This window comes from Falco rusticolus, chromosome 2 (assembly GCF_015220075.1).
Source record: "Falco rusticolus isolate bFalRus1 chromosome 2, bFalRus1.pri, whole genome shotgun sequence".
NCBI classification, from domain to species: Eukaryota; Metazoa; Chordata; class Aves; order Falconiformes; family Falconidae; genus Falco; species Falco rusticolus.
Genome location: NC_051188.1, coordinates 475,573 through 487,750, shown reverse-complemented (window position 1 = coordinate 487,750; position 12,178 = coordinate 475,573). Strand labels below are relative to the sequence as shown.

At 49.2% G+C, this 12,178-nt stretch overlaps 1 protein-coding gene across 3 annotated transcripts in view; it reads right to left on the bottom strand.

Annotated features, from left to right (window-relative positions):
* Window positions 1-12,178, bottom strand: part of SLCO2B1 (solute carrier organic anion transporter family member 2B1) — a 62,397-nt gene that overhangs the window by 41,301 nt on the left and 8,918 nt on the right. For 2 of the 3 annotated variants that reach the window (XM_037377109.1, XM_037377108.1), the window contains exon 2: window positions 7,041-7,143. The exons of the other annotated variant lie outside the window; for it this stretch is intronic. In XM_037377109.1, coding sequence (XP_037233006.1) covers window positions 7,041-7,121 — 81 coding nt within the window. In that variant the 5' untranslated portion in view covers window positions 7,122-7,143. The remainder of the gene's footprint in view (window positions 1-7,040; window positions 7,144-12,178) is intronic. 3 annotated transcript variants of the gene reach the window in all.

Here is a 12,178-nt window from a genome sequence, read left to right as displayed (position 1 = left end):
AACAAAGGGAAGGAAATCCCCATGGGCTGCCGGGCAGAGCTTCCTAAGATCAAGCTATCAATAGCAGTTTTTAATTAAACATTTCAATCTCTTTTCCTCAATGTGGGCCATTTCTAAAAATGACTGCTAGCAACCAAACACATTAGAGGGGCCAACATCTAACATTTCTGCGCTGTGTGTGTTGAAAGAGCAGAGACTGAAAGATTTATGAAAGCCTGGGTACCCAGGTGGTGACTGCACTAGGTGCTGCACAAACGTTTTCAGGCACAAGTCAGAACCCCAGAGCAAGCAGGGAAACGTTTTCAAAGTCAAAATCAAGGTAGAAGTGGTTGAGAAGGAAGAAACAAACAAGGAATGTGAAGACCGTTGCCTGCATTTTCTCCAACTTCTGCAGTGACTATAAAGCAGCTAGTTTGGGGAAGATGTCACAGACACTTGGCTTTTTGCAGGATCTGCCAGACTTCCTGCATTTCCCATTTCTCTATGATGGTGATTTGCTTTCCTAAGGTAGCAAAGTGGGAGGTCTTGCAATTGAAGCTCTGCAAGGCCAAGTCTCCTTCTTGCTCCTCAGGGAGTCATTGCGGGCAACCACCCTAACCATGGGGCAGTTTTAGGCTGGGGAATATTTTAACGAGTGCGAAATAAAGTAATTGTTGTCATGTGATTTCCAGTTTGCCCCATCATAGCTATGATGATGGTGGTCGGTGTTTGAGACCCAGCAGTGTGTCTGTCACGGGGCTCCCCTGGAACCTCCTGTGATATTTGGTGTAGGGCTGACCACATGCAGACTCAGGTGCCACTCTACACCTTTCTCAGCTAGATCTGGGAAACAGCCCATGCCACAGGGCAGGCAGATCCTATATAGCATCACCTTTCCATGCCATCTAGTTACCTTTCCCAAGGACTCAAGGCTGGAGTTCCTCCATGACTGGACTTGGGACTGGTGCGATCAGCTGGCCTAGGTCTGATGGGCTACCACAGCAACAGGAGAAGATCAGAAGGTGACCTGGGTCTGCAGATACTAGCCTTTTCCCCAAGACCTGAGTCCTGACAGCAGGACATATCCACAGAAAGACAGGAGCAGCCCCAGAGCTGGGTTCTCCCAGAAGCAACCCCAAGCCCAGCTCTCTGGCACCTCTTTCCCGTGAAGGGCCAAGCCATACTCATAATTTCACCCATCTACATCAGTAGAATTAAAACAATTCAGAGAATACAAACAAGCACTTGCATAGGCTGAGGAGGAAGGAAGGGAGAGGTTTTTAATGGCTTTTTTTACATAAACATATCTGAAACATTATTATAAGAGTCTGCTCAGGCTCTCCGTTGAGATAACACCAGATGTTGCACTAGACCAGGGACCGATGTAGCCCTGCCAAAACCAGCACCTTTGCAGTGCCAGGGTGCAGAGCAACCTTCCTCCTCTGGAGCTGTGCCACCATCACTTCCCGTCACCAGTGAGGCATGGAGAGTGCCTAAGACCTCTTCCCAGAGGGAAGGGCAGCATCCCTGCCAGGCCTGTGCTCAGGTGCCCTCACCCGCAGGCAGCGATGTCCCAGCCCAATGCTTACACCCTCCACAACCAGCACTGGGATGGGTGCATCTCTGCTCTACCACACGTCAAAGGAGGAGCTTCTCTGCAATCATGCACACCAGAAGGAACTTGCTGCTTTTCTGCTGTTCTCTATATTTTTTCATATATTTTTGCAGGCTTTGCTCTACTAAGCTTGTATCACATCAGCAAGCTGCTGTTGCTCCCTCTCCCTTAGTGTAAGAGAATAGAGAAATGTACTCAATCCTAAACAGCCAGTAAATTGCAGACCTGGGGGTTGAACACAAATACCCCCTCTCTTAGCGGTCTGCAAAAAAATTCTTACAAAGCTTCCATTGTGTTCCTGGTGTTGATCGTGCAGTTTGGCAACAGATCTTCCATGTAAGGGCTCTGAAAGCCGCGCACCCAGTCTTGCCCCCGTTGTCAGAGGGAAGTCCCTATCACACTGTTTCCATGTGTTTGGGAGACTTTTGCTGCTATTTTAAGAAAGGGGTTTGTGCCTTAGCACATGATAAAATCCCATGCACTAGGCTGTGCATACAGAGAGGGGAAAATGGGCCTGGGAGGAATCAGTTTTTTCCACTTCAATCAATACCAGTTGCATGTAATTGGGCACGAGTCCCTACCACTGCATAGATCCACTTGTAATAAAAGCTCGGGGCAGGGTCAGCTCTGGTTTGTTCTTGAACTAAAGCACAGAGCAGAAAACATCAAGGGCTGAAGCTCCCACAGAGAGTGAATGTCCTCAGCCAGCTCCTCGATGGCTTTGGGAAGCATGCCATCCCCTGAGGAGGGATGTTGGATTCACAGCTGTGTCTGCTAATGAATCTGGAAGCCACCTCTGAGTCATTAACATCATTGGGCATGTCTTCAAGGTACAGGATGGCAACAGGCAGGGTCTGGCAGGGACGAGGAACATGCCCATGGGACCATGGCATCGCCCTGGGGCTGCTCACCTTCCTACGTGGGGCCCTACCAGGAGGGGTTTCACTGACCACATCAACACACAATGCCTGAAAACATGTGCACCTTAAACAACCCAGCAGTGATCGCATTCTCAGCCACAGTCTTCAAATGTCCAAGTGGACTTTCATGTCTCCCAGGTATCCCAGTTTTACTGGACAAAACCTCTTTGTATTGACTACGGTGGCTCACACTACGGACTATGCTTTACTGCCAAGCAATTAGTCACTTCCAGCCTGCTTCCTTTTCATCTGCAGGTGAGCTGTTGCCATAACGCACACATAGGCCTTCCAAAAAGTTTCTCCTTCTGTAGCAGTCTCCATCAGAGGATCCCGAACTACTTCGTGTCTACAAGTAAGCAGTTCTTCAGCAGAACTGCTCCTCCCCAAACTTGTGTGTCCATCATGAGATGCTTAATGCCAAGCTTGAAGCCAAGCCAAGACCTTGGACTTGAAGAGAAGCAGCAGCTGACTTAATTTAATCTGCTCTGATGGATTGTAGGAACTCATGACAGGTATCTCTAAAGGCTCAGAGACCATCAGCCCCAGGAGCATTGCCCAGAAGGACAGTTTTGAGTTATGCCTCTGAGTTGCATTTTGACACACGGCAACCAAAAATGGAGAGTTTTCGTGACAAGCTCTCTCTCTGGAGATTTTTTATAATTTTTTTATTAATTAATTATTTATTTATTTATTTCTAAAAAATTAAATTGCAGTGCTGTGATTTTTGGTCCTTCATCTACTTCAAACGCATAAACCACATTGTGCAATGGGTTTGTGTTTCTGCAAGAGCCATTCAAACCCTGGACTTGACATTATATTTTCTGAGGAAGTCATTTAGAAACTGGATAGGGTGACCTAACTTCTTGAAAGCAAAAAAAAAAAAAAAAAAAGATCTGGGGAAAACATGCTGTGCTGACTATAATTGTGTGTTTGGTGACATGCATGGTCAGGTCATCTCTGCCTTAGGGACGAAAACAAGTTCCTTCAGCAGTTTAATGTGAAACATAGAATCAGAAGAGAGGATTTGCTCTCCTTGGCCACCGGCTGCAGCCAGGGTAACACCTGGCAATGGCTTCATCGTGGCTGCTCCCAGCCTGCTGTGATTGCAATCATCCCTGCAGCCTCCTGCAACGCTGCTCTGCCCTGGAGAGATCAGTCAGGGATTCCCTGCCGAGCTTTCCAAGCACAAACCCAGCAGTAGGTGTCTATCAGAAGCAGAACTGGTGTCCACCGTATCCTTTACTTCTGCCCTTCTCAGGGTGGGCTCCAGGGACCCTTCAGCAAGCAGCAGACTCTATCAGGCATGGGTGGTTTCAGAGTTGCCCATTGCCCTGCCCAGGACTCGCCTGCAAAACTCCCCACCAAGAGTTTCCTCTACATCTACCTTCACAGACACCTTTGCTCAGCAAAACAAACGTTGATTCTGTTCACAGATCCGAGCTGACTTTGCATCTCAGCAGCTTTAATCTTTGAAGTTTCAAACCCCTTTAAAACATCCCCACAAGGAAAAATCAATGGGATTTTATTTTAAAAGATAATCTTGCTGGTAAGTAAAAAAAAAAAACCTCAAAACCAAAACAGCTGAATGGACTGAAAAGAGGAGTGGGGGAGAAACCTCAGGACCGTACGGCACCGAGCTCTCCCCTCTCCTGTGCCTCCAGCCTCTGCAACTCTGGTAGCCCTGTGCCTTGGTGACTTCTTCTGAGCTCATTTCACCTCTGCCACAAGGGATGAGGTGGACTAAATTTACCAGCATTTGTAACAAAAACCCCAAACCCAAAAGCTTCCCCACAACAGTGACAAAGAAATCTTACATTGAGCGTAGCAATAGACAATGATGCGATCGTTACTGATGAAGTACAATTATTCGGCCAAAAAAGAATGAACCAGATGCTGCAGGAGAGAGGGTGCCAGCCCAGGTGCAGCCCGTAGTTCTGCAAAGAGCTCCTCTTCGGAGAGGACCTGGGATTGCACAGAGTCTGGCAGGACACTTACAGCACTGCGTTGCCATAAGACACAGAAGAGCACCGACCTGTCGGAGCGGGCCCGTCGGAGGCCACGGAGCTGGTCAGAGGGCTGGAGCCCCTCTGCTGTGGGGACAGGCTGGGAGAGCTGGGGCTGTGCAGCCTGGGGAGGAGAAGGCTGCGGGGAGACCTTAGAGCAGCTCCCAGTGCCTGGAGGGGCCGACAGGAAAGCTGGGGAGGGGCTTTGGGCAAGGGCAGGGAGTGGTGGGACAGGGGGGAATGGCTTGAAGCTGAGAGAGGGGAGATTTAGGTTGGACATGAGGAAGAAACCCTTCCCCGTGAGGGCGGCGAGGCGCTGGCCCAGGCTGCCCAGAGCAGCTGTGGGTGCCCCATCCCTGGCAGGGCTCAAGGCCAGGCTGGACGGGGCTGGGAGCAGCCTGGGCTGGGGGGAGGGGGCCCTGCCCCTGGCGGGGGGTGGGACTGGCTGGTCTTGAAGGTCCCTTCCAGCCCAAACCCTTCTGTGATTCTGCGATTCTATAACTTTGAAGAAGCAAGGTATATATGACTGTCTCTGGCTTACATTAAAAATTAAATGAAAAGACAACAGGAAGAATAAGGAATCTGATCTCCCAGCTTACCAGGTCACTACCAACTCTCCTACGTAAAGGAAACTATAATTTTCCGCACATGCTTGCAGTGACATGCTAGGAAAAGCCCATGTTAAACCATGTATGTAATACTGCATATTACATACATGTAATATGTATTACATATTACAGAAAATCCCCAAACCTGTGACTGCATAGGAACAGAAAAAGCATTTTCCATCTTGCTCTCCATCTATTCACTCAGCCGTTTTGGACCTGCTCCCACATCATACCACCTTTGGCTCCCTCAGACCTGTGTGTCTCAAGCTCCCGCTTCACAGTAGTCTGTTCCCATAGCAAAGCACTCCCTGGCTGTCGTCTGCCTGTTTAAACAAGAGCATCTTGAAAGCTGATGTTCACAAGCCAAACAACATGCTCCATCGAACATAGCATCTGCCATCCAGCCAGGCCAATACCTGGCTTATTTTTAGTTTCCTGCTTCCTTGTGACATGTGAGAAAAGAACGCAAAACTTTCAAAATGTCCTTTTTGTGGAAAAGAAGACAGATATATGAACTTGATTTTGATGCAAGCTGAGCACTTGCTTTTCCTGACATCACTGTGGTCAATACTGGTTATTATTTCCACTTTGCAGATGTCTTATCAAAATGTTTACACCCTTTTTTTCTTTTGAGTGTCACTACACGTCATCAATAGTACCTTGCAGCAGACCACCAGTCACACAAGTGGTGTGATCATCATCATTACATGGGACTTTTTAGAAAAATACTATTACCACCAACTATAAAAAGAGAAAAGGATTCCCCACCACCTCCACAGCCAAGGATCACGGATCCTCCTCTGCAAACAACTGAGCATGCAAATAACAAGCTGAGGACCCCCGCCCCTGGCACCAACACAGCCATGGGTAGGAGGCAAGACCATAATACCTGCAGGCAAGCTCAACATCAACATGCTAATCCCAAACAGGCAGCAGTGGCCCCCCCACCAGAAGATCTCAGCTGCTACTGCATCCAGCCTCACACCACTTCCCAGCTTTGATAAGGGGCGAAAAAGGGACCTTCACCCAGGGTTCCCCATGGCTCAGCGGTTTGGGTGCTCCAGGACAGGGGAAATGTGGCCTCACACCTACGTTGGCAAGTCAAGCTGGTCCTGTGCCTTCCCTGGGCAGCCCTCCGACCATCAGATTGCTGTGCAGAAGTGACCACCACCACCTGCTGTTCCCACCACAACCAGCTCTTGGGGCTTTTGCAAAGGGCTTAACCAAGTCCACTCGTCTAGCTGCCTGCACTGGGCCTGGCAGAGCTCTTGGGTGGAGGTGTGGAGGAACCATCTCCCTGCACGGCCCCAGACACCCAGCAGCAAAACAAGGAGGAGCTGGGTGAGCTCGTGTCAGGGTCAGGAGGTGTCGCAGGGCGGGTGGCCTGAATCATTGCTTAGGACATACGTTTTCCATGAATAAATTCAAGCAAGGGAAGCCAACTAGATGCCATTCCTTGCCTAAATGGTGACTAATACCCCAAGTTTTGCAGGCTGCTGTGTGCTAAGCTTCAAGCATCAATTCCCCCTTTCCTCTATCTCTGCTGCCACCATTACATAGAAGCATTTATCAAGGGTATCATAAAAAAAAATTATTTCCATGAAGACCGAGGCTCATAGCTGCTTTGAGATCTGGGATTTGTTTCTCTTGGAGGTTTTTTTTGGGGGGGGCTGTGGGAATTTCACTGACAGTTGTTAAACACTGCAGAAGCTGCAAGTTAAACTTGCGCTGCAGCATCGCTCTCCCACCACTTGATTTTGGACGGAGCTGGCTGCACATCCAACAGCACTTCTGCCGCATTTTTCAAATACATTTGGTAAACAGAAGTCTTATCAATGCCTTCTGCAGGAAGTTAAACTCCTCTTTACCAGGCCAGTAATCCAAGAGGGGATTATAGAAAGCAGGAGGTATTTACCTTGATACTGAGAAATGGGTTCCTGCAGAGCGTTTTCCGGGAGCGATCCAAGTAGCTGCTCTTTGTAGCGGTACTTGTCATCCTGTCAGTCTGCTTTATCCGCCTGCCAAAATAAATCATTCAGCACAATGCTAAGTTGCTCTGCCTAAATTCGCCTTGCTCAGCACAGCAAAATCCTGTCGTGCTTGCAAACACCCCCACAGCAGGCACACAGTTGTCGTAAGGAATTGTTAATTATTCCTGGTTTTCATTTTCTCTTAGCACTTCACTTCGACAAAGCAACACAGCAGCATGCAAAACACTAACGTGCTAACTACAAAGGCACCTAAGAGGTTAAAAATTATCAATCATTTCACTTCCAAGGAACAAAGCAGTGCTGGGCCAAGATCCCAGTATTTCAAAATCCCAGCCATACAAGAGCATATCTGGGGCCAACGCCTTCCAACAGAATGATGGACGATGTTCTTTAAATATTATGGGGGTGAGTCCTGTTTAGCATCCTTTTCAATGACCGGAGTGATGGGGCAGAGTGCACCCTCAGTCAGTTGGCTGGAGATACAAGACTGGGAGGAGGAACTGACAGAGCTGATGGTTGTGCTGTCATCCAGAGGGACATCAACAGGCTGGAGGAAGGGACACCCAGAGGGACCTCAATGGGATAGAGAAAGGGGCACCCAGAGGGACCTCAACAGGCTGGAGAACCTCATGAAATTCAACTTCATGCAAAGTCCTGCCCCTGGGGAGGAACAACCCCAGGCATCAGCACAGGCTGTGGGCTCACCAGCTCTGCAGAGAAGGACCTGGTGTTGAACGTGAGCCGGCAACACTTCCTCACGGCAAAGGAAAGCCAGATGGGCTGCGTTAGGAGGAGTGTTACCATGATCTCCAGAGGTCCCTTCCAACCTTCTTCTTTTCTGGAGACATTCAAAACCCACCTGGACACAAAAGTGCAACCTGCTCTAGGAGAGCCTGCCTTAGCAGGGGCTTGGGCTGGATGGCCTCCAGAGGTCCCTTCCAACCCCAGCCATTCCATGACTCTGGTTCTGTAATCTCATCTATTCTGCGATCCTGATCCTGTAATAATTATTTCAATACACATAGAAGGGATGTGGGCAATTGTTACTGCCCCAAGCTATGGGAGTCTAATTGCTCTGATCAACCCCTTCATACCCTTGAATCACACGAGACATCTTGTCTTCTTTTTGTCTGCTATCAACCACCTGCCTAGATTGACCGTCTAAATTAGGAAACAGATCTCCAGACCTCCCCTAATACCACCTTAACCCCAGCCACAAAGAGCATCTTAGGGTCTTCACACAATGCATGGGGCAGGCTCTGGTCTCCACCGTGCTGGTGCAAACCCCCTTGAGCCATATTCTCCTTCCATGGTAGCTCAGCCCCACAAACCCCAGATAAGCTCCTCTGATTTGGTTAGATACATCTGAGACCAGGATCCAGCCTCTGCGTTACATATTGCACTGTATCAAGCTGTCTGAGCTTTGTAGGTTTGTTTGCAATATGCATTTACTCACTGACACTATAGCTGGCGGTCAGTGCTACAGGGTGAGAAAAATACCCACAGCAATGGAGAGATGGGAGAAGAGGCTGAGAAGAAAAACCCAACTGTGCATTAGCTCAGCTCTTGGATGGTGCTGGAGCAGCCTTAGGCCAAGTGTGAGGGAACTGCCCAGACATGAATCACAGAATCATAGAATCAGAGTCATTTAGGTTGGAAAAGACCTTTAAGATCATCAAGTCCAACCGTTAACCCAGCGCTGCCAAGCCCACCACTAAACCATGTCCCTAAGCACCACATCTATGTGTTTTTTAAACACCTCCAGGGATGGCGATTCCGCCACCTCCCCAAGGCGAGGTCAAGCTCACCAGCTGTGGCTGAGGTCACATTTGCTGCTGCATGTCTGCATGGGGTGTAAGTGGTTTCAGCTCCCCATCACACAGGGCTGGTGGCTTCACCAGGGCATGGTGTGCAGAAGTGTGCTCATGAGATCAAGCGGCTTTGGAGATGCTGGCTGGCCAAATTGCCTTCCCAAGAGCTGACTACAGCCAACCATCGCTCTGCCTAACTGAAGGTGGGGGCTGGGGACCTCCCTACAGCCTCAGAGGCAGAAGCTCCTGCCTGCAGGAGCAGGGCTCAGCAAGCCCTTCTCCATCCCTCCATACGTTGGGTCTGTGATGGATTAAAGCCCTCCTTTCCCACCTCTCATTTTCACCCATGGTGGTTTTGCATCTCCACTGGAAGAATCCTTCCACTCTAGCTTTCTGGCTCCCAACCACCACCTAAATTTAACCGTGCAAAGAAATGTACATCAGTGGGAAGCCACCGTTCCCCTCCCTGCCCCGCTGACCTCCTTCCCTTTGGACCTGCGCTCCCTCCTCCCTTCTCACCTGCTATGTCTGTGGAGTGAATGATGCACGGGAGGATGACGTCTTTGTTGGGTTTTTAGTACCCAGGCTTCCTGCTCAGGAAACTGTATTGTTTGGAGGCACGTTAAACACATTAGGCTTTAGCTTGTTCAGTACACTCTAATAGATGTTTCCACCTCAGTGGCATCTGCAAGCTCTACAGCAAATGGGGTGAAAGGTTTTGCATTATTATTTTGTGTAATTCTATTTCCCCCATGATGAGAGGCAAAGGAGCACATACCACAGCCTCAGACAAATTAAAAAAATGTTCAGGTTGATGTAAACTCTAGTAAATGTAGACTGCCTTAACAATGGCATTTATACAACCCTTAAGTGCAGTGCTCAGAAGTAAATTCAAGAGGGGGACCTGCACTCCACTGAGTTACAAGCTCCACAGCATCCTCTGCAAAAAGCAATTGCTGCCCTCAGCCCCATTTCAAGAGACAAGATATTGCTACAACAAAATACAGGATGGGATCAATAAAGTAAATTTGATCGTAAATTAAAGCATCCATGAAAAGCTCCCTGGAACCTCTGGAGGATTAAGCAGCACAAGAGCAAAAGCACCTGCCTCTCTCCAGACCATGGCATCCAATATTGCCTGTCTCTGGGAGCAGCGCTGTGATGAATTATTTACAGCTACCAAGTTTGTTGCTGGAGCTTCTTGAAAGCTCAGGGGTGATGCAGGGAAAAGAAAAAGGGATCCAGGGTAGCAACGGGGGGAAACTAAAAGGAGTCTGGGCCTGGATTTCCAGGGATGGGCATGCTCATGGAGTTGGTAATCACTGTAGGCTTAATGCCCTTCTTGCCCTGGTTATCTGTATTAATGTCTTTGCTAGCCCTCTGCACCAAAGGTGCACTCAATTAGACCTGCAAACAACAAATCCTGTGGTCTGGAGGAATATTTTGGTCCCCCTGCCCATCCTTTCCAGGACCTTTTGTAAATGTGTGCATCCTTTAACACTTCAGAGTGTCCAGGAAGCTGCTACACCTGGAATTAGTCCAACTTCTTCCCTAATCAGCTTTCATAGTCTTCTCAGCAGAAGAAAATGGTAGAAAGCACTGGTAGAAATGTTTTCAGTAATCCCTGCCTAAGCAGGTTATGAACGTCCCTCACCCTTCACCGTGCCCCAGATTCACCACAAATTTCTTTTGTGTTAAGGACAACCTGCAATCATCTGTCAGCAGCTGGTGGCCAAGGATGCACAGCCACATCTGACTCCATCCCACCACGCACACCTCCGTCTCACCACCAGCGAGGTTTCCTGATTCCTTTTCAGTATTGCCTGGGCGTGTGCACTGCCTGTGAGAGAGGGAGGTGGGAGAGCCCCGAGAGACTGTGAGGGGAAACACTCAGCGGGGATCTGAGATGATGCAAAGGTTGCCAGCAGCTGAAAATGAAGATAACCTATTGCACTTAGATACCATCCATCCATCCATCCACGCTTCTTTAAGAATAAAATAAAACAGAAAAGTATTTTGATCCAGCACAAAGGAGAACGAGCAGACCAAATATTAAAGCAGATAAGACTTAGTTGATTAAAAAAAATAATAATTTGCATGAAGGTAGCAGCATGCTGAGGTCGGACTGGTGCTTATTGCCTTCGTCTGGATCGAGCCCAGCTGTGGCAGCACCCTCTGGGGATGGCATTTGCTTGGCAAGAGCTGCTTTTTTCTCCTAGCAGATGGACATCTCCGGATGGAAAGAAAGACTATTTTCAATTAGTGCTATTTCTCCTAAGTAACGTCAAGAGGTCTCACTAAATCTGCTCCTCTGCAGGAAGGAGGCAGAACTGGTGCTGCAGGCTGGGTACAGCAGGGGAAGGAGGCAGAAAGGAGGGATGAGACAGCAAATACTAGAACATACACCCATGATGGGGTAAGGGCAGCGGAGAGCAAAAAGAGCAAAACCGAGTGGGACTGGGGCAAGGGGGGAACTTGCCTGGCCCAGGTCTGCAGCCTGATGGCCCAAGCCCCCTCCGGCACCCCAGGAAGAGGATGCGCTGTGGGAATTCCTATCCCTGCCTTGCTCCAGGCATCCCAGCGCATTGGCCATGGTACCCGTGGAGCGTGCAGGGGCCACACCAGCACAAAGGGGAAAGGTAAGGAATAATCAGTCCCAGAGTGCCACCCCTTGATTCTGGAAAACCTGACCCAAACCTGCTTCCAGCCCAGCCCTGCAAGACCAGGACCAACAGCACCCCACTCCCAGGGCAAGCTGCTTCCCATCTCTGTGCCTCAGTTTCCCCAAGAACAAGCCAGGGAATAGATACCACCTGCCTCTATAAAGTGTTTGTGGAGCAGTGGATAAACTGGGAGAGGGAAAGGCTGTGGGCTGTGGCAGCGGGGGCTGTGTTTTTGCAAGGCTGAAGCATTTTGCAAGGCCTTTTGGCAAGCAGTGGTGCTGCTTCTACAGCACTGCAAGGAAGGACCTAACTGGAGACCAGGCTCTTGCAGAAGCTGTGAATGCAGGAGGCCAGCACCCTTTACAAGCACAAGCCCAGAGTGGCCATCCCACTTATCTTTATTAGCTACTCGAGAGCAATTAGGCTGTGTTTACACAATATACCATGATTATACAACGTGCTTAATGAGAATCAGAGGCTGCATTTCCTGGCTGTCTAGAGGGCTGGGGTGGCTGGAGAACTAGGCTGTGGCCACGGGCAAATCCCTGCCTGCAGGAGTGAGGGATCCGAGCTGCCTTCAGACCAGAG